General features: G+C 41.9%; 1 protein-coding gene and 1 non-coding gene across 2 annotated transcripts in view; both read right to left on the bottom strand.

Moving 5' to 3' along the window:
- The window catches only part of utrn (utrophin), a 306,152-nt gene extending 290,376 nt beyond the window's left edge, over positions 1–15,776 (bottom strand). The window contains exons 1-2 of the mRNA XM_082976950.1: positions 15,355–15,776; positions 13,551–13,725 (exon numbers count right to left, since the gene is read on the bottom strand). Coding sequence (XP_082833076.1) covers positions 13,551–13,632 — 82 coding nt within the window. The 5' untranslated portion in view covers positions 13,633–13,725; positions 15,355–15,776. The remainder of the gene's footprint in view (positions 1–13,550; positions 13,726–15,354) is intronic.
- Positions 15,777–18,265: 2,489 nt separating this feature from the next.
- Positions 18,266–18,348, bottom strand: trnal-uaa (transfer RNA leucine (anticodon UAA)). The gene has a single exon. It is a non-coding gene; the product is annotated as a tRNA-Leu (tRNA).
- Positions 18,349–23,408: the final 5,060 nt, after the last annotated feature.

Below are 23,408 nucleotides of genomic sequence, written 5' to 3'. Positions count from 1 at the left end.
GTTACAGTCCCTGATGTCTCTCTGGAAATCAATCCTTGCCCTAATTTCGTCGACCTTGCTATCTAGAGAATGGAGCGAGTAATATAATCGGAAGCAGTGGGTGGTGTGAGCGCCTCCGAAGTCTGACCATAAGCCCTCTCTGTCTACCTCTTCTGCGGTGACGCTGTTTTGGGAAGCCTCTGCCTCAGTTCCAATACCCTGGGTGGTTCGGACAAAGGATCCACTTTCGGGAAAGTCGTATTCCTGGTCGTAGTGCTGGTAAGTTGACATCGCTCTGATATCCAATAGTTCTTCCCGGCTGTATGTAATAACACTTAAGATTTTCTGGGCTAACAATGTAAGAATTAATACATTAAAAAAAACGAACAATGCAAAGTTTCCTTAGGACTAGAAGCGAGGCGGCCCTCTCTGTTGGCGCCATCTTGTAACCACAGAAACACACACACTGTATGTTATGTCTGTCTGTGAGATACAAAAAACGAGAGAGAGAGAGAGAGAGAGAGAGAGAGAGAGAGAGAGAGAGAGAGAGAGAGAGAGAGAGAGAGAGAGTGTGCATCTCTCCTTTCATGAACGATTCGATACGCATCTAGAAACAAGTGCTCCGATACCTTACAGGAACGATATGTTTTAGCTTGAAACGAGTCAGTGCAATTTATTTTGATTAGTGTAACGAATTGACGAGATTCCGTACAATATATTTTTTGCATGAACACATTAATTTTCTTTTTGAAAATAATATTTGCTGCTAATAGGAGCTCAGAAGCTGTGCACAGGGGCATTGTCATGCTGAAACAGGAAAGGGCCTTCCCAAACTGTTGCAACAAAGTTGGAAGCACAGAATTGTCTACAATGTCATTGTATGCTGTAGTGTTAAGATTTCCCTTCACTGCAACTATGGGGCTTAGCCCAAACCATGAAAAACAGCCACTCCAGTCGACACTTGGCATTGCGCATGGTGATCTAGGCTTTTGTGTGGCTGCTCGGCCATGGAAACCCATTTCATGAAGCTCCCGATGAACAGTTATTGTGCTGACATTGCTTCCAGAGGCAGTTTGGAACTCGGTAGTGAGTGTTGAAACCGAGGACAGATGATTTTTAACATGTTACGCTCTTCAGCACTCGGCGGTCCCGTTCTGTGAGCTTGTGTGGCCTACACTTCGCGGCTGACCCGTTGTTGCTCCTAGACATTTCCACTTCACAATAATAACACTTAGAGTTGACCGGGGAAGCTCTAGCAGGGCAGAAATTTTATGAACTGACTTGTTGGAAAGGTGGCATCGAAAGGTGGCAACACGTTTAATGTCACTGAGCTCTTCAGTAAGGCCATTCTACAGGCAATATTTGTCTATGGAGATTGCATGGCAGTGTGTCCAAATTTGAAGGGGTGTCAACACACATACATAAATACGCACACACACACATATATATATGCATATACATATATACACAGTTCCCGCTCAGCCCAGTCAAAACTGTTCGCTGCTCTGGCACCCCAATGGTGGAACAAGCTCCCTCACGACGCCAGGACAGCGGAGTCAATCACCACCTTCCGGAGACACCTGAAACCCCACACATATACATATACATATATATATATATATATATATGTATATAGAGAGAGACATGAACACAGAGATATAGACAGACATGGATTATAGTGTTTATAAGGTTCAGTTTAAAAGGCTGTCTGTTTCTGATCTGGAAAAAGTTATGAGGTCCAAGCCATCAGAAACATTACCAGGAGCTATTTTCAACACAACCTCAGCAGTATAGTGTGCACCGTTCAACACCAGATATTCAAGGTGTACTTCGCTTCACAAACCCAGCCAGCTGTATAGCCAGGGTGTGTGTCTATAGTTTTTTATATATATATATACATACATACATACATACATACATACATATATATATATATATACACATACATATATTTATATATATATATATAGCTCCTGGTAATGTTTCTGATGGCTTGGACCTCATATATATATACATATATATATATACACACATACATACGTATATATATACATATATATATACATATACATATACATACATATACATATACATACATATATACATATACATATATATATATATATATATATATATATATATATATATATAAAAAACTATAGACACACACCCTGGCTATACAGCTGGCTGGGTTTGTGAAGCGAAGTACACCTTGAATATCTGGTGTTGAACGGTGCACACTATACTGCTGAGGTTGTGTTGAAAATAGCTCCTGGTAATGTTTCTGATGGCTTGGACCTCATAACTTTTTCCAGATCAGAAACAGACAGCCTTTTAAACTGAACCTTATAACACTATAATCCATGTCTGTCTATATCTCTGTGTTCATGTCTCTCTCTCTTGGACTTGCAGGGTCGGAGCGGCATAAGGAGGTATTGTGGCATCGATATATTAATCATTAAGGGAAAGGAATGATGTGTGATGACACAGACACAATAAAGCATAAACACACCCTCTGGTTCATCCCTGACACATTCCACTGGCTGCAACAATGACATGATCAACTAGTCTATCAAGCTAGTTGTTGTCACGCCCTGACCTTAGAGATCGTTTTTATTCTCCATTTGGTTAGGTCAGGGTGTGACTAGGGTGGGAAATCTATGTTTCTATTTCTTTGTTGGCCTAGTATGGTTCCCAATCAGAGACAGCTGTTTGTTGTTGTCTCTGATTGGGGATCATACTTAGGCAGCCCTTTTTCCCACTTTAGATTGTGGGATCTTGTTTGTGTGTAGTTGCTTTCTGAGAGCGAGGAGGAATATTGGGATAGACTGAGCGAGGAGTATTGTGAGATAGTTGAGGGGGGTGATGAGGTAGAATGGATGCATTGATGTCTGGAGCAAGACAGTCGCCGTGAGGAGCGTGGGACCAGTCAGGCACCATGTTTTGTGGAGATACACAATGTGTCTCCAGTGCGCATCCACAGCCCGGTGCGTTCTGTGCCAGCTCCCCGCACTCCCCGTGAGCATCCAGCCAGGACGGGTTGTGCCGGCTCAGCGCTCCTGGTCTCCAGTGCGCCTCCTCGGTCCAGGATATCCTGCGCCAGCTCTACACACTGTGTCACCAGTGCGCCTTCACAGCCTAGTGCGTCCTGTGCCAGCTCCCTGCACTTGCCGGGCTAAAGTGAGTATCCAGCCAGGACGGGTTGTGCCAGCTCTACGCTCCAGACCTCCAGTGCGCCTCCATGGTCCAGTATATCCTGCACCGGTTCTACGCACCAGGTCTCCAGTGCGCCTCCACAGCCCAGTACGTCCTGTGCCTGCTCCTCTCACTCTTCCTGAAGTGCGTGTCCCCAGTCAGGTACATCCTGTGCCTGCTCCCCGCACTCGCCCTGAGGTGCGTGTCACCAGTCTGGTGCCACCTGGCCCGGCTCCACGTACCAGGCCTCCAGTGCGCCTTCCCAGTCCAGAGCTTCCGGCGACGTTTCCCAGTCCGGAACCTCCTGAGACGGTCCGCTGCGGTCGGCGGCCCGGAGCCTCCTGCTGCGGTCGGCGGCCCGGAGCCTCCTGCTGCGGTCGGCGGCCCGGAGCATCCTGCTGCGGTCGGCAGCTGCGGTCGGGGGGTGGGGGGGACTGTCATGCCCTGACCTTAGATCTCTTTTATTCTCCATTTGGTTAGGTCAGGATGTGACTAGGGTGGGAAATCTGTGTTTCTATTTCTTTGTTGGCCTAGTATGGTTTCCAATCAGAGACAGCTGTTTGTCGTTGTCTCTGATTGGGGATCATACTTAGGCAGCCATTTTCCCACTTTAGATTGTGGGATCTTGTTTGTGTGTAGTTGCTTTCTGCACTGCATATAGCTTTACGTTCGTTTTTTTTGTATTTTGTTGTTTTTTCCTGTGTCATTTTTAATAAAAGTAAAATGTACGCCTACCACGCTGCACCTTGGTCTCATTCCAACAACGGACGTAACAGTTGTAAAGGTAAACCTGAGCACGCACTTACACCTCAAATCACAAACAATGGAGAGGAGAAATATACATTTGCGGTAGCGAGAGAGGAAGGTAGAGGCGAGTACCCGGAGTACTCTAGCTGTGGTTGAATACTCATACTAACTACACTAACCATACTATTTGTGACATAAATTATGTAGTATGCTTATTAGTCATAGTATGGCTACACAGTTGAAGTAGGAAGTTTACATACACTTATGTTGGAGTCATTAAAACTCGCTTTTAAACCACTCCACAAATTTCTTGTTAACAAACTATAGTTTTGGCAAGTCGGTTAGGGCATCTACTTTGTGCATGACACAAATACTTTTTCCAACAATTGTTTACAGACAGATTATTTCACTTATAATTACTGTATCACAATTCCAGTGGGTCAGAAGTTTACATACACTAAGTTGACTGTGCCTTTAAACAGCTTGGAAAATTCAAGAAGATTATGTCATGGCTTTAGAAGCTTCTGATAGGCTAATTGACATCATTTGAGTCAATTGGAGGTGTACCTGTGGATGTATTTCAAGGCCTACCTTCAAACTCAGTGCCTCTTTGCTTGACATCGTGGGAAAATCAAAATAAAATCAGCCAAGACCTCAGAAAAACAATTGTAGACCTCCACAAGTCTGGTTCATTCTTGGGAGGAATTTCCAAATGCCTGAAGGTACCACGTTCATCTGTACAAACACCATGGGACCACGCAGCCGTCATACCGCTCATATTCCCTCATTAAAATGCAAATCATTTAATAACATTTTTGACATGCGTTTTTCTGGATTTTTTTGTTGTTATTCTATATCTCTCATTCTTCAAATAAACCTACCATTAAAATTATAGACTGATCATTTCTTTCTCAGTGGGCAAACGTACAAAATCAGCAGGGGATCAAATACTTTTTTCCCTCACTGTACCCTGACTCTGCTTGCACAGAAAGCAAGAGAAGTGACCCAATTTCCCTAGTTAATATTGCCTGCTAACATGAATTTCTTTTAACTAAATACGCAGGTTTGAAAAAATATACTTGTGTATTGATTTTAAGAAAGGCATTGATGTTTATGGTTAGGTACAGTCGTGCAACGATTGTGCTTTTTCGCGAATGCGCTTTTGTTAAATCATCACCCGTTTGGCGAAGTAGGCTGTGATTTGATGATAAATTATCAGCCACCACATTGATTATATGCAATGCAGGACAAGCTAGTTAAACTAGTAATATCATCAACCATGTGTAGTTAACTAGTGATTATGTTAAGATAGATTTTCTTTTTATAAGTTAAGTTTAATGCAAGCTAGCAACTTACCTTGGCTCCTTGCTGCACACGCGTAACAGGCGGTCAACCTGCCATGCAGTCTCCTCGTGGATTGCAATGTAATCGGCCATAATCGGCTTCCAAAAATGCAGATTACCGATTGTTATGAAAACTTGAAATTGGCCCTAATTAATCGGTCTGGGCCAATTAATTGGTCGACCTCTAATTTATAGGCATTTATTTCTGTTGGTGCACGCAATTGACTGAGTGAGACATGAAGGAAATTTAGGGTGCAGAACTGTGTGATGCTTGGCTCGGTTTATTTTCTGTTGTGTCCCGCAAATGCACATGTACAAATGGAACACTTGAGTCAAAACACATTAACGTTGTCTTCAAGACAACCTTTCAACCAAATAGTTTTATAGTATTTGAACAAAATGTGATCTCTGGTTAAAGATGGATTTTTGACGTCCGTTCAGTACCTATACCCATCCCTATTAAAACCTGTTAGGGATAGGGGGCAGTATTTTCATGGCTGGATAAAAAACGTACCCGATTTAATCTGGTTACTACTCCTGCCCAGAAACTAGAATATGCATATAATTAGTAGATGTGGATAGAAAACACCCTAAAGTTTCTAAAACTGTTTGAATGGTGTCTGTGAGTATAACAGAACTCATATGGCAGGCCAAAACCTGAGAAGATTCTATACAGGAAGTGCCCTGTCTGACCATTTCTTGTCCTTCTGTAGCCTCTCTATCAAAAATACAGCATCTCTGCTGTAACGTGACATTTTCTAAGGCTTCCATTGGCTCTAGGAAGGTGCCAGAAAGTGGAATGATAGCTCTGCAGTCTCTGGGCGAAAAACAGCAGGGGTTTTTGTGAGTGGTCCTTCTGGGAACAATGACACCGAGGCGCTCGTGCACGAGACGACTCCATTTTTTTCTTTCACTGTTTGAACGAATATCGGTTGGAATATTATCGCTATTTTACGAGAAAAATCGCATAAAAATGTATCTTAAACAGCGTTTGACATGCTTCGAAGTACGGTAATGGAATATTTTGAAATTTGTCACCCTTCAGATAGTTACCTGAACGCACGAACAAAACGGAGCTATTTCAATATAACTATGGATTATTTCGAACCAAAACAACATTTGTTATTGAAGTAGAAGTCCTGGGAGTGCATTCTGACGAAGAACAGCAAAGGTAATCCAATTTTTCTTATAGTAAATCTGAGTTTGGTGAGTGCCAAAATAGCTAGCCGTGATGGCCGGGCTATGTACTCAGAATATTGCAAAATGTGCTTTCACCGAAAAGCTATTTTAAAAATCGGACACTGGGATTGCATAAAGGAGTTCTGTATCTATAATTCTTAAAATAATTGTTATGTTTTTATCGTGAGTAATTTAGTAAATTCACCGGAAGTTTGCGGTGGGTATGCTAGTTCTGAGCATCACATGCTAATGTAAAAAGCTGGTTTTTGATATAAATATGAACTTGATTGAACAAAACATGCATGTATTGTATAACATAATGTCCTAGGAGTGTCATCTGATGAAGATCATCAAAGGTTAGTGCTGCATTTAGCTGTGGTTTTGGTTTTTGTGACATATATGCTTGCTTTGAAAATCGCTGTGTGATTATTTTTGGGAGGGTGCTCTCCTGACATAATCTAATGTTTTGCTTTCGCTGTGAAGCCTTTTTGAAATCAGACAGTGTGGTTAGATTAACGAGAGTCTTATCTTTGAAATGGTGTAAAATAGTCATATGTTTGAGAAATTGAAGTTACAGCATTTTTTAGGTGTTTGTATTTCGTGCCACGCTATACTATTGGATATTGGTGAGGCGTTCCACTATCGGAACGTCTGTCCCTAACAGGTTAACCAGCTTTTCCAGCACACTGGTCTCAAATGACACACAGGGAACGTGGTCAGCTATTCACAGGACATGTAAGTGAGTGAGACGTATGTGCAATGAGGGGGGTGTAAAACTAAAGTCTGTTAAACAACAGCTCTATTCCCTTGGGTCATTTGACCTTTGACCTTTCCCAGCAGACAGGCTGTGTCATCAGCAGGAGGAGGGGCAGAGCAGGAGGTAGTCAGGTAGAGAATAGTGCTACATCCTGATAATTACACATCTAATCATTGAATCAAAAAACATGGCTTTCTTCTGTGCAATTCTCCATTGAGTGCTGATGGCTGGTGCTACTAGCGGCTCGGTCTCTCTCTGTCTCTCCCCCCCCCCTGGTCTGGTGGGTTTACATAACACTTGAGGCTGGAAGACATGATACCGTTCTGGCCCCCTTCGTTGAATGGGGGGGAGAGAGAAGAAGAGAAGAGCTGAGAGTAAGAGAGAGAGGAGAAAGAGAGAGAGCAAGAGTAGTGTCTGAACGTGTGCGTGGGGTGTGTGTGTCTGTTATCGCTCTCGTCCTGAGCCCATCAGTGGCATTCTGATGGCGTTCCCAGTGGAGAGGCTGGTTGTTTAGCCAGAGTGGATTGGCATGGCTGCCTCTCTGACACGCAGTTATCCTCCATCCTCTGGAGACAAGTACACACACACACATTGGCCTTCACTGGTAAAACTACACATTACTAATTAGGAGAAAAAGACACACAGAGAGAGAGAGACGAAGAGTGTCTGAGTGTGACTGTGTGTTATTATCTCTCTCAAAATGCAAGCAGGGAAGCCCTCTATGTAATGATGTGTACCTACTTATGTCCTTTAAGACTACCATAATGTTGGTCTGTGTGAGGGCCAGGGGCACCCAGCAGCTGAGAGTGCAGACTATAATTATAGTATGTCTGCATGGCTTCTCATGACAAATGGCTTTCACACAACCAATACCAAATCCCCAAGCCCAACCCTGACAGCTATTTTGGTTGTTCCAACCTGTTTTTTCTAACTATGCTGTTGTCCACTGACACAAAAATTAACTAAACACAAGTTCCTGCCAACTGGCCTTCTTTGTGGGGGGGGTGACAGAACCCAGAGAGAACCCCAGTGTTTGATGGGAAATCCTACATTGTACACACACACACACACACACACACACCATTACCAGTCTTTAATAAGAGGGATTGAGTGAAGGGGTACACTGGACAGTCCACACACTCCCCCCCCCCTACATCCTTCAGTAAAAACATCCCTCCACCTGTCCCCCTCTATTCCATGCGCTGCCCCAAAACACAACCTCTCCTCTCCCTTTCTCCCAGATTGTTACTCAGACAAGTTTTTATACCTTAAAGATGCACTATGCAGATATCGCTCCGCTATTTCCTGGTTGCGAAAATGTTAATAGTTGCCTAATTTCACCATTTCACTATGTGACAAAACCACCAAGTATAGTGTAATCATTGTACCATCTAAACCGCTGTGAAATATATTTAAAATAGACCAGAAATATTGTATTTTCAGCTGTTACAAGTTGGTGTACAAAACTGAAAGTAAAGACACAAAAACAAAACTTTACGGGAAGAATAGAAATAGCAAATATAGAACAGATCTCCCGCTTCTTAGACTTGCTTTCAACAAGAATGACAGATCTATAACACACAGTTCTATGTGAATTTGGTCAGGTCGCCCAAAAAGTTACATACTGCAGTTTTAAGAATTATACTCTCAGGCCATCTTATTCTCACAAATCCGCTATAAAATCTGACAAACGTCCTAGCCATATTTAGGCAAACAGTGATTAAACACAAGAGCACACACACAATAAAGGCCTATGTGTGTGATCCAGGCCTGTTTGACTGCAGTGAGATCAATGTTCAGAATCCATAGTTTAAAATGACTGCCCAGCTGAAATCTTCAGCATGCAGTGATGTGAAGTGTTTCTGTTGATAAGAGAAATTGTGTGTGTGTGTGGCCCTGGACACTGCTGTCCTCTCTCTTAACACCAGCTCAGTGAAGTGTGAGTCTATTCCCTGTTAATGATTATTTATCCTAACCAACACACTGCTGTTGGAGGGAAAATCACCTCAGCCTGTTTTACCTGCTGGGCCTTACTGCTACATTTACATTTACGTCATTTAGCAGACGCTCTTATCCAGAGTGACTTACAAATTGGTTACACACACACACGCATATATACATACACACACACAGTGCATTCAGAAAGACCCCTTGACTTTTTCCACATTTTGTCACGTTACAGCCTTACTCTAAAATGGATTGTTTTTTTCCCTCATCAATCTACACACAATAAATACCCCATAATGACAAAGCAAAAACAGGTTTTTAGAAATGTTTGCAAATGTATTTTAAAAAACAACTGAAATACAGATTTACATAAGTATTCAGACCCTTTACTCTGTACTTTGTTGAAGCACCTTTGGCAGTGATTACAGCATCGAGTCTTCTCGGGTATGACGCTCCAAGCTTGGGGAGTTTCTCCCATTCTTCTCCGCAGAGCCTCACAAGCTCTGTCAGGTTGGATGGGGAGTGTTGCTACACAGCTATTTTCAGGTCTCCAGAGATGTTAGATCGGGTTCAAATCCGGGCTCTGGCTTGACATTCAGAGACTTGTCCCAAAGCCACTCCTGCATTGTCTTGGCTGTGTGCTTAGGGTCATTGTCTTGTTGGAAGGTGAACCTTCGCCCCAGTCTGAAGTCCTTGATGTTTCTGTGACAATCGGTGAATTTGTTATTGATTTATACCGCTTTAAATGGCATTTGATAGATTTGAGGTATTTCTATCAAATCAAAACTGGAATTTGTATTCAAAACAAAGGTTGAAAAAGGATGCTCGACATTTATAGAATAAACCATATCTATTTTTATGTTTCTGTGACAAACAATGAATTAGTTATTGATTTTAAATGGCTTTTGGCGAATGTCTGTTGAATGTCGGTTGAATGTTCGAATGTGTGAATATAAAACCAACTTCACCTTGGTTCTTCACCGTAGGGATGGTGCCAGGTTTCCTCCAGATGTGATGCTTGGATTCTGGCCAAAGAGTCTTGTTTCTCATGGTCTGAGTCCTTTTGGTGCCTTTTGGCAAACTCCAAGCGAGCTGTCATGTGCCTTTTACTGAGGAGTGGCTTCCGTCTGGCCACTCTACCATAAATCACCTCCCTGACCAAGGCACTTCTCCCCTGATTGCTCAGTTTGGCCGGGCAGCCAGCTCTAGGAAGAGTCTTAGCGGTTCCAAACTTCTTACATTTAAGAATGATGAAGGCCACTGTGTTCTTGGGGACCTTCAATGCTGCAGAATCTTTTTGGTATCCTTCCCCAGATCTGCTACTCGACACAATCCTGTTTCGGAGCTCTACGGCCAATTCCTTCAACCTCATGGTGTGGTTTTTGATCTGACATGCACTGTCAACTGTGGGACCTTATATAGATAGATGTGTGCCTTTCCAAATCATGTTCAATCAATTGAATTTACCACTGCTGGACTCCAATCAAGTTGTAGAAACATCTCAAGGATGATCAATGGAAACAGGATGCACCTGAGCTCAATTTTGAGTCTCATAGCAAAGGGTCTGAATACTTTCGTAAATAAGGTATTTGTGTGTCTATGTAACTACATAGTAATTATATCTATTAGCAAAAAATTCTAAAATCCTGTTTTCACTTTGTCATTATGGGGTATTGTGTGTAGATTGATGAGATATACAGTACCAGTCAAAAGTCTGGACACCTACTCATTCAAGGGTTTTTCTTTATTGTAGAATCAAAACAATGAAGTTACACATATGGAATCCTGTAGTAACCGAGAAAAGTGTTAAACAAATCCTTTGCCTTGATGACAGCTTTGCACACTCTTGGCATTCTCTCAACCAGCTTCACCTGGAATGCTTTTTCAACAGTCTTGAAGGAGTTCCCTAATATGCTGAGCACTTGTTGGCTGCTTTTCCTTCACTCTGCGGTCCGCTTCATGCCAAACCATCTCAATTGGGTTGAGGTCGGGTGATTGTGGAGGCCAGGTCATCTGATGCAGCACTCCATCACTCAAATAGCCCTTACACAGCCTGGAGGTGTGTTGGGTCATTGTCTTGTTGAAAAATAAATGACAGTCCCACTAAGCACAAACCAGATGGGATTGCGTATCGCTGCAGAATCCTGTGGTAGCCATGTTGGTTAAGTGTACCTTGAAAAGCACCCCCACACCATCACACCTCCTCCTCCATGCTTCACGGTGGGAACCACACATGCGGAGATCATCCATTCACCTACTCTGCATCTCACAAAGACACGGCGGTTGGTACCAAAAATCTCAAATTTGGCCTTTTCAGACCAAAGGACAGATTTCCCCTCGTCTAATGTCCATTGCTTGTGTTTCTTGGCCCATCTCTTCTTCTTATTGGTGTCCTTTAGTAGTGGTTTCTTTGCAGCAATTCGTCCATGAAGGCCTGATTCACGCAGTCTCCTCTGAACAGTTGATGTTGAGATGTGTCTCTTACTTGAACTCTGTGAAGCATTTATTTGGGCTACAATCTGAGGTGCAATTAACTCTAATGAACTTATCCTCTGCAGCAGAGGTAACTCTGGGTCTTCCTTTCCTGTGGCGGTCCTCATGACAGCCAGTTTCATCACAGCGCTTGATGCTTTTTGCGACTGCACTTGAAGAAACGTTCAAAGTTCTTGACATTTTCTGAATTGACTGACCTTCATGCCTTAAAGTAATGATAGTCTGTTGTTTCTTTTTGCTTATTTGAGCCTTACTTGCCATAATATGGACTTCGTCTTTTAAAAAAATAGGGCTATCTTCTGTATACCAACCCTACCTTGTGACAACACAACTGATTGGCTCAAACGCATTAAGAAGGAAAGAAATTCCACAAATTAACTTTTAAAAAGGCACACATGTTAATTAAAATGCATTCCAGGTGACCACCTCATGAAGCTGGTTGAGAGAATGCCAAGAGTGTGCAAAGCTGTCATCAAGGCAAAGGGTGGCTACTTCGAAGAATTTCAAATATATTTTGATTTGTTTAACACTTTTTGGGTTACTACATGATTCCATATGTGTTATTTCATAGTTTTGATGTCTTCACTATTATTCTACAATGTAGAAAAGAGAAAAAAAAATAAGAAAAACCCTGGAATCTGTAGGTGTGTCCAAACGTTTGACTGGTACTGTATATAAGAATTGACATTGAAGTTTTAATGGAAAACCATTAAGCCAAATTGTCCATTTGTCACATCCCTAGTATCGGCTATATTTCTCAGAGAGCGCCTCAGCTATGTGCTAAATTCTCCATCTGAGAGGTAAAAGAAAACACTACTCTTAGGGTTGCTAGGCAACCTAAATCCTTATAAGAAAAGCATTGTGGTCTGGAGACAAGCGTTGTAAATTACAAAGTCCAACGGAATGGTTGAATTCCTGGCCTGGAATCTGCTAGCGTTCCAAAAAGCTGGGCTTAGTGCCCGCTCTGAGGGCTGGAACTTAAAACCACTGGGAGACAGGACCAGGGAAAAGGATAACCACTGTAGCTGCCCTATGGGCTAACACAGTCATGTCCTCCCAACTGTGGCAAAGTGACTGCATACACTCACTGACACTGAGACACACGGACTGTCAACCTCCCCAGTGATGACAGTTTCAAAATGCTTTCAACAGTCAACACGACACAGCACAGCATTGCATAGAACAATGACCCTGGGCCTAATCACTGTTACAATCAGGACACTCAAACACTATGGGAGAACTGCCACGTAAAAGGCTCTCAATGCCACACACAGACACACACAGACACAAGACTCAGGGCTGACTAACTCATATTATGAGAATGAGGAGTTCAAAAGGAGAGGGAATGAAAGGTGTGGCTTGTAACCCATCCCTGCATTTCTCCCTTTCCCTTTGCTTTCTCTTTCTCCTCTGTCTTTGTAGCTCTCCTTCCTCCCCATCTCCCTTCCTCCCTCGCTCGAGTCCTTACCTCAAACCATATCTTGCTCTCTCTTTTTCCCATAGGTTCTTTCTGTCACTCCAACAATGGGAACTAAAGTTATCCACCTTAAACAGGATTTCTGGCCTTGTTAGCATTTCCTTTGGACTGATGTCTTTGTGCACGTACCTTGCAACACACACACACATATATATATATATATATATATATATATACACACACACACTATTGACTGTTAACACACTGCACATAGCCATGCGGTCATATCTTATCTGACCTCATGTGGAATCCATGACACACACACACACACACACACACACACACACACACACACACACACACACACACACACACACACACACACACACACACCACACACACTAACGTCAGTTGACTCAGCCATTGCCAACAAGGTCAATGCGCCAAAAGATAAATGCTTTTTACTAATTAAGAGGTCAATGATTGGACGTACCAGATCTCCATTTGATGATGTCATTGAACTCATCATTGGCTGCTCCCTCGATAGCGTCGCCAGGTGACGCCATGGTAGCCATTTTATCCACCAGGTCCTCGTCTGTTTACCTCCGTTAGAATGTTAATCTGTTCACTTTTTAAAAGGAGTCCCACTTCTTCAGATCCAACGTCACCTAAACATGAAAAACAAATGTACTGAAAGTTTTTAACTACATATTATTTCCTTGGATGCTATTGAGGCCTAGCTTGGTTGGTTGATTGAATCTGGTCTTGCGTAATAACATCACATGAAAAAACTACTCATCTATATGTGTCAGAGAACTATGACCACAACAGAACTCTCCTGTTTTATAAGACAGCTAGAAAAATGCTGTGCTGGTTAAAAGCAGCTGCCCTGCAGAAGTAAGAAGATGAGACTTCTCATTAAAATGGAAGATTTTCTCACCATACCCCACTGACATACACACCTTACACACACAGGTGTAGGGCCATGCCAAAGAGGCTGAGGGGAAGGGTTGTTCCGCGACACAGGATAAGCTGACAGCTGTGTGTGTGTTGTGAGAGTGCACAAAGCGAGGTTGTTGACCTGGCCTAAAAGCAGAGTGTGAACTCACCTCTCTCTACACTAAACTCAGGACAACGCCATCCATTATTATCCGAGGAGCTCTAGAAATGCATTCCACACTGTTTTCACAAATCATTTACTTTAAATAATTTGACCTCTATGTGGTGAGTTGTGCTGTGATTTGTCATGTACACATTTAATGGGAATGTTATGTGATCTTACTGAGCAAATCAGAGAAGGATGACGTTTGGCAGAGAATTAATTGGAGGTTATATAGAAATTGAGGTGAAAGTTAACTAAATCTGTCACCAGAGTTCATCCAGAATAGATGAACGGTAATGTCATTGCATACATCAACACTTTACATTGTATACCTCATGAAGAGTTTAAGTAGTTCAGTTTATAAATACAATTTTTTTTCTTAACTGACTTGCCTAGTTAAATAAAGGTTTTAAAAAATAATACAAAAAGAAACCCTTCATAAGACCACAATGTTCATTTGAATAACACTAGTATGTCTCTACCATGAGAGCAATGAAGACTCAGTAGGGACACGTTTTATCTGTAACTAGCCTAAGTATTAATGCTAGGGGAGTGATGTAAGCATCCAAATATAGTATCTGTAAAGATGAAAAACAGAAAAACCAATTGGCCAGTGTGTTCTCAATTTCAGTTCCTCCTCCAAAAATTAAAGTTGCTTTGACAACCGAAGGCAAAAACATCAGCAACGGACCCAGTCGACTAGTTTAGCCAAGTTAAAGGACCTTTAAACCTTTCAGTAAATTGCATTAAATAGCTAGCATATCTAGAATTGATTGCACTAAAGTATACAGTTGTAGCTATACCCAGTTAGAAATATCTTATAAACACGAATAGTTTGCTTTGAATGGCACCAATGTCTGCAATTTCCAGGCCAATACACATCTGTCATTTTAATTCGATCAGATTAGTACGAACATTAAAGATATGTGGCTAGCAGACTTTTGAACTATGGGATATGGCACTGTTACACTTGCAAAAACAGCAAATATGATTCAACAAGTGGTTCAAGAAATGATGCATTGCTAGTTGGATCACAAGGTCCTTACACAATCTCAGACAATAGATGATTTATTGATTTGGCAAGTAGGCTACATTGTGTTTTCTTGAGTGTATTGGCGTAAATAATGATAGCCTATTTCGGCTACTATGTAGCCATATTTTCATCTCGAGTGTTTGCAAAACAAATCACACTCACCTTCGCTCCTGTCAGTCAGGGGGCGCGATCGTGGAAAATCCGCGTATTTTGGCACAAAAAAATATAATTAAAAGTTCGCTGTATTTGTGAAAAATTAGAAGCTATCTTAAATGTTAAAATATATCAACACGAGGACCTTTAAGCCATTTTAAGAGGCGGGGGCACTCCAAACTATGCTAAAAAGCACAGTCCAGCACATCCACACACTTCACAATAGCAATTTTCCAAAGCATCTAAGAAACTCCTTTTTGTGGGTCCGTTGTCTTCCTGATGGTTATCGGGTGTGTTCAGTTTTTTTGTTGATGAAAAAATGTTAGCTCATTTTACGGGAGAAACCCGCTCAGCTAACGAGGGAGTCCGTCCCAAACTTTGTTCCTGTTGCTACCTTTCCCTGCCTGCCCGCAAACTTCTGACGCGCAGATGGAAACATGGCGCGGTCGGCGTCACGTGACCGCGCGCACACGCGCTCGAGTTGGTTCCCGGTTTTGACTGGAATGGACAGGCCAACCGTTTTTGTCAGAGTTGAATTTTCGTAGCAGGTTAAGAGAATTTCCGCAGCGGGTTAGGATAATTAACGTGGCAGGTTATGTGCATTAGGTTAGGTTAGGACAGTGGTTGGCTCAAATGCAAAAAAAATGAAAGCTGTACTCTTTCCAGCCATGACGGTGGTCCCCCGACGAAGGATATGAAAACTTTTGAATCGCGTGTGGCAACCAACTCAATCAAAAATGTTAAGATGTAACCGTACCCAAAATACAATTTATGTGTTTTTCTGTTGTGTCACTTTATCTCAAATATATGGATCTTGTGGTTATTGGTTCATTATTATTGATTTAGTTTGATTAGGCCACTCATTTCACATGGACTAGGGCTAATAGAACTTGGGCTGCTATTGTTGTTTGCCTTCCAATGTCTCAAATAATAGTTTTCATATGCTTTGTGCTTGTCTGCAGTCAAGGCGATACATTCCATGCCACTGAAGATGCTTGATATCTCAGAGCGGTTACATGTTACAAAAAAAGCAAAAGCCTCAATGACATTCATCTGTTGACATTGACAATGCAACATACCCTATACAGTAGGCCTATTTCCTATATGTTATAACTATATTATAGCTATGAGATATGCAATCTGAAACTATTGATGATGTGCGTTTATGAAACATGGTTGCATGTCAACAGTTTGAAGATCATCAAGGTAGGTGGGAAAATATTTGATAGCAGTGTAGTTTACAAGTGTGGATAGCTCTTCTGGGATAAACTAGAAACAATGACAGTGGTGCAAGTTTCACATTCATCCCTTTGAATTAGGTTTTCCTTTCATTTATCTTGAGTTAATCAGACACACACACATATATAATTAATAATGAGTAAGCCTCTCTAGGATTGGCCTAAATATATAATTGATATTAAAGGCCAACATCCCAAAGGCAACCATTGCTGGTCAAGATTGAGTAGGCCTAATGGAAATCTAAACAACATCCTCTGCCTGGGCCCCGGTGGCTTTAGTGATGTTGCCTTGTCCCCTCTCCCTCCCTCGTTTCAGTTGTCACTGCCTCTTTGTGTGCGCTTCCTCGCGCAGACCATAGAAGAGGATTGATTGCACAAATGAGGGCTCAGCAGGGCCCTTGCACAGGTGTCAGGTAACCGCACAGGTAAAATGAGCCGACCTGGGAGGAAGACTGCAAATTGAAGATGGAATGTAAGACCTAACCTGACCTATAAACCAGTTAGAGAGAGAGAGAGAGAGCAGTTGATTTGAATGGAAAATAACAATAGGCCAAATGCAGCCTCATGATGGGCCACATATAGGCAGGTGACAGGTCACCGTTACATGCCAAGTCAACATTTAATATTACACTTTGAATACACCGGCAGCAGTATCTGTCTCAGATATTGCAATAAGTTTCATCACTCTTACACCCAAAAGGGTTCTACCTGGAACCCTTCTGTGTAGTTACATAGATATATGTAAACCTAGGATAAAGTGTTGCTTTCTGAGATACATAATACTGCTCTATTATTATTCTGTGATGGAGATGATCCAGGCTGTATCACAACCGGCCGTGATTGGGAGTCCCATAGGGCGGCGCACAATTGGCCCAGCATCGTCCGGGTTTGGCTGGTGTAGTCGTCATTGTAAATAAGAATTTAGTCTTAACTGACTTGCCTAGTTAAATAAAGGTTAAATAAAATAAAAAATGTGGTGTCCCTGGCCTGAAAATTGTGAATGTGAAAGGACACGTAGTGCAGGGCTACACATAAAGGAGTTCTAGCGCCCCCTTGTGTCCAGCAGGACACATTGTCTTGTCATTTATTCATTGATTAAATACTAGGGCCGAGGCTTACTGTAAAAATATTCTAGAGATGTGGCGGGAAGCTCATGAGTAAAATACTAGTAAAAGTCAAGTACATGTTGCATATTTCAATAATCAGCACATTGTATACATTTTTGGTAAAGCAAACATCATAACCCACCGTTTTTATTACAACAACATTAGGTTATTATTACATCGTAGAGAATCAAGGCAATATATTTTATTGACCAGTAGGGGGTAGCCTTGGCTACAGTTTATCATTTGACATAAACAAGACATTTATAGTCATTTAATATATTCAACTGCTTCTTATGTGACATGAAGGTGTTACAATAACAGCAGCCCAACTATCATATATGGTTTAATGTAACACACTGAAAGTGTTGCCGGATTACGTTGTTACAATGTAACACACTGAAAGTGTAGCCAGATTACGCTCTAACGTTTTAATGTTATTTATTGCTACAGACTGACTGTAGCATGTAACAAGCTAAACACACTACTGTACAACCCGTTTACAGTACCACAACCACTTCAATTGAATAACAACGCCGCATATTTTCGATGGAAGTGCTTTCCTTGAGCAAAACTTTCTACCAGGAGTGGGGTTCGAACCCACGCGGACATATGTCCATTGGATCTTAAGTCCAACGCCTTAACCACTCGGCCATCCTGGTATACACACCTTACTGCAACGACGTATTGATAAATAAAGTTGCTAGAAAGTGACCCATTGACATTAATATGCAGTCTTTTAAAATGTGTTGTTTGTACAGATTGCCGAGCAGTCCATTTCAACACAACGGCAGCTGCATGAAACAGACGATGAGCTACCAAGGAACCCTCGATAACTGATATGCTATCGTTAGCTAGTTATGCTAGTAGCTGGCTACTATTTAACTTAAGCAAACGCAGGATTCACATTTCAAGATAAGTCTAAACATAATTATTTGTGCAGCTTAATTTGACTCTTAGCTAGCTGACTAACTAGCTAGCATACACATGCAGTCTACCTACTGTAGCTAGCCATATTAGTGTACTTGTAACTAGCAAGCTAACGAAGAGAGAAAGAGGCGAAGCGAGATGTTTCACTCTCCAAAATCTGTCCACAATAAGGCCAGATGTATGGGCAAAATGTGAAGACCTATAGGTGCGTTCGTAAATTCACTCTGGCTATCTACTCCGATTTCAGGAGCAGAATAACTATGACTGATGAATTTACGAACGCTCAACACCCGTTGAATATGGCCAGTTTCAATTAACTTCGGCAAAAAAAAGTGTAATTAAATTGTTTCCAGCAGTAGTTACAGTCACCAACGCTCTGGAAAACAGCCTAACCAGCTCTGCTAGGGGCGAGTAAAATGATCAGAGTGAGGTGGTCTCTCATTTATATCTGGAAGTAGCTAGCAAGCTAGCCAACATTAGCCAGTTAGCTCGGGTGCTTGACTGCCGTTGTGAGGTCAGAAAGCTCGGATCAACCCTACTCCTCGGCCAGAGCGTACAGTGTGCGCTCTGAATTTACGAACGAACAATCTGACAATACACTGAATTTACGAACGCCCAGAACTTGCTCTCTGGCACTCCAGATTGAATTTACGAACACACCCCTAAACCACAGCTAGAACCATGAAGCATCCGCTTTGGCTTTACCACTCACTACCAAATATGGTAGTGAAAGGCAGCCCAGTGGAAGGAGATGGATTTTGCCCGACATTCAGCAGATTTTCTCATCGATGAAACTTTTGATATCAATACAGTTTTCTGTTACTAAAACTATAATATGTTATGAACAGAGTGGACAAAATGTTGTATACTTTACTATTTGCCAAAGTTTTTAAAAATCGCGTTGTTTAGAAGGCGTGCAAAGGCAAATTGAGTCATTGCACACGCGTACTTCACATAGTAGGCGTTCTCCGACGGAAATATACAGATGAGTGCTAGAACGGGCCAATAGGATCTCGCTACCTCGTGCTTGGCTCTGCCCACCTCCTTGCTTATTGTGCCCACTATGACTAATTTGTCCCCATTGGAAACGATAGGCTGTGGTCTGTCTTGGTTTAGTATAAAACATATTTGCCTAAACCAAAATTGTGTATAACTAACCCAAGCTTGTCGCCTGCCTTCCGCTTTGGGATGACTCCCATTTTTAGGGAGGAGACATGAGCATCTCCCCATTATATAAGTATCTCTGTCTAACGTTAGCGATCTTGTGCATACCACGCTTAAGGCTAGATTAGAACCAAAAAGGGTTATACTAAGGGGACAGCAGAAGAACACTTTTGGAACCCCTTTTTTCTAAGAGTGTATCTAGATGTTGTTCTAATGCAATGTCCATGTTACAACCACAACATGATGATCATGTAGTCAAGCATCTGAAGACTAGCGAGGAGGAGAAAAGCCTGCTTTGGATGAGCAAGGAAGAACAATAACAACTAGCTATATCAGATAAACATGTTCAGGAAAAGCAGGGAGAGAGCAAGCTAGTAGTAGTAACATTATTATTTGAAACCTCACATGCACATGTATCTGTGTTATATTTAAGCAATAAGGCACCTCAGGGGTTTGTGGTATATGGACAATATACCACGGCTGAGGGCTGTATCCAGGCACGACCAACCCCCAAGGTTACCAACGTAATTGCAACAGTAAACAAGTAATATTGACTCATACCAGTGGTATACGGTCTGATATACCATGGCTTGCTATCTTGTTATCTGTCTCATGTACCAATCATCAACATGAACAAGACTGAATTCTGTTGAATTGTCAACTGGTCTAAATTCTTGTTAGGAAGATGTTGCTGTTCAGAATGACATGTTTATGACTGTTGATGTTCACAGGAATCTCCAAATGCTATGTTGAATGAGCACCATGGATGAAGGAGGGGTAGGAAAACAGACAGCTTCTTTCTACCACATCTTCTCCAAGTCATACAATGTTTGCTTCATGAACAATTGTTACATCTGAAATAAATACAGAATTATTTTAGTTTATTCTGTTTCTAATGCTGGATGTGAGTAATTTAGCAGGTCTACATGCTGAAACAGTGTCATTAGTTTTGAGCTAGGCTATGATCGGGAAAATGTCTACTGTAAATGTTTATTTCTCTTAATGAGAAATCAGAACTTGGACAATGTCAGGGAATAAGTAGGATAAATGTACATCCTATCGATGACAAAATAAACTGTGCAGAGGTAGCCTTAAAATATAACATTAGATATGTGCATGTTATGTACTGGACAGACAGCTAGCCAGAGCAGTGACGTCTCAGTTTGCACCACATTTTCACATGGATGTATATACAAAATGCAACATGTAAAGTGTTGGTCTCATGAGCTGAAATAAAAGATCCCAGACATTTTCCATAGGCACAAGAAGCTTATTTATCTCAAATGTTGTGCACCCTGGTCCTTCCTCCGCTGCCTCCGTAACTGTTTATAAATTCTTTTTTAGAAAACATTTTAATTCAGCCTTTGTGGTTTGGAAAGTATAGTGACTATTATTGCTTTAATTTTTCAAACAAATGGGGTTTTGGAAAAGTAGGTACTTTTCGCAAAACAATCCCATCTGGTGGATGGAAAGAGTCCTAATTTTTATATATATATATATATATATATATATATATATATATATATATATATATATATATATATATATATATATATATATATATATATATATATACACACACACACACACACACACACACACACATACACACACACACACACACACACACACACACACACTTGATACTTCAGACAAGGAAGAATGATGTATAGGTTATTAAAATTAAAAAAGACCTTTCTGAATTATGAAGCCTTAATGTTGTTTTTTTAAATACATAAATGCTTTTTTTTTTTATCACAAAATGTGACGTTAGCTACTAAATAAGTTGTTTTCGGCAATTATCCAAAAACAACTACAAAAACGCGATTCCTTACCCAATAGGCTGAGCAGGTGTAATGAACACATGTAAAATACCCATAACAAGCGTTCTAATCACCTGTAAATGCACACTGAACAGGTGTAATGAACGAGTGTAAAAATGCCCATAACAGGTGTTCAAATCGCCTGTAAACACACACTGGACAGGTGAAAACAATGACGAGTACAAAAAATGACATTTGACACTTGAAAAAAGCAAGTGAAAAATTATAATTACAAGTGTTAAGGTGTGTTCCGGGTACGACTATTTGAAACTCTTGGTCTTCCATATAGAAGAACTGTCCACATTGCTTTTCCTCAGCCAACAAGTTCAGTAAAAAACTGCAAAAGCACTAGCCTATGTCAATCTACTATCCCCATAGTACAAAAGTTGACCAATTGTATTGGTCAGCTTGTCCTTATGTGCGAGAAATAAATACTCCAAACATACTCTGAGCCACCGAGGTAAAAACAGTTTCAGGCTGGATATTGATGGATATTCATGCTTTCAAACCTCAATAGCTTTCAAACCACAGACTCCAAATAAGTGTCATGTTGGAAAAATTGCGCACAGCATTGCACAGGTCTTATTTTCACGATTTGGACATTAATTCACTTTGCAAACCTAATAAACATGTGGAAATGTGAGCAGCCTTTTGTATTCCTAGGTGAATGAGTTAGGGAGCATAAACAAAGTACAAACTTTTTTTACATTCAAATTTCAATAGCTCCTTGGTCATATGACCTACTGACCTCAAACAAGGTTCAGAATGTCCAGTGACTACCCTTCTATATTGCACACCCTTTAGTTTGTCCATTTTCATTACACACGTTTTTACATACATTTTTCAAATTTTCTCATTTCAATAGCTCCTTGGTCATGTGACCTACTGACTTCAAACACGGTTCAGAATCTACACTCAGTGGGCCTACACATTGCACACCCTTTAGTTTGTCCATTTTAATCTCACACGATTTTACATTAATTTGCCTGCTCTGCCCCCCTGAAGTACAGTGTCACTCACACACCTATTCACTTGGGCCTTCTCCCTGGGGCCTTCCTGACCTCCAGGCAGGCTCCCTTTAACCTAGTAACCTCTGACTCCTGGCCTACACTCCCTGCCCGCCTGCCTGCCTTCTCCCTGGGCCTGAGAGTGTATAGCTTACTCCCTGGAACTACAGACCTCCACACCTACTCTCCCTACCCGGTCAACTCCCCTCTCCCTTGGCCTTAGAGTATAACTTACTCCCTGGAATTACTAAAATGTCTATAGTCCCGCTGTCAGGAACCACGTGCACCTAGTAACCCGAAACAGGCTCTGTGCACCTAGTAATTCAAAACAGGCTCTGTAAACCTGCTAACCCGAAACAGGCTCTGTGCTCCTGGCGACTCTGTGCTCCCACTTTTTTCTGCTCACAGACTAAGTCCCCACTCCAACCTCCATGGCCTGAGTGCTGCCCCCTGCCCCAGAGTCCGGCCGCCCCTGCTTGGACTCGGAGTGCCCCCTGCCTTGATAGAGGCCTCCTAGTGCACCTGGTAACCCTAAACAGGCTCTGTGCACCTGGTGACCCGCCCGCTTTTATCCACTCAGAGACTAAGTCCCCAACCTCCACAGCCTGAGTGCTGCCCCCAGCCCCCGAGTCCGGCCACCCCTGCTTGGACTCGGAGTGCCCCCTGCCTTGATAGAGGCCTCCTTGTGCACCTGGTAACCCGAAACAGGCTCTGTGCTCTTAGTGACCTGCCCGCTTTTTTCTGCTCACAGACTAAGTCCCCACTCCAACCTCCACAGCCTGAGTGCTGCCCCCAGCC

The sequence above is a fragment of the Salmo salar genome, chromosome 06 (assembly GCF_965601325.2).
Source record: "Salmo salar chromosome 06, fSalSal1, whole genome shotgun sequence".
NCBI lineage: Eukaryota > Metazoa > Chordata > Actinopteri > Salmoniformes > Salmonidae > Salmo > Salmo salar.
The sequence above is the reverse complement of the archived record's forward strand: the minus strand, read 5'-3'. Positions and strand labels throughout refer to the sequence as shown.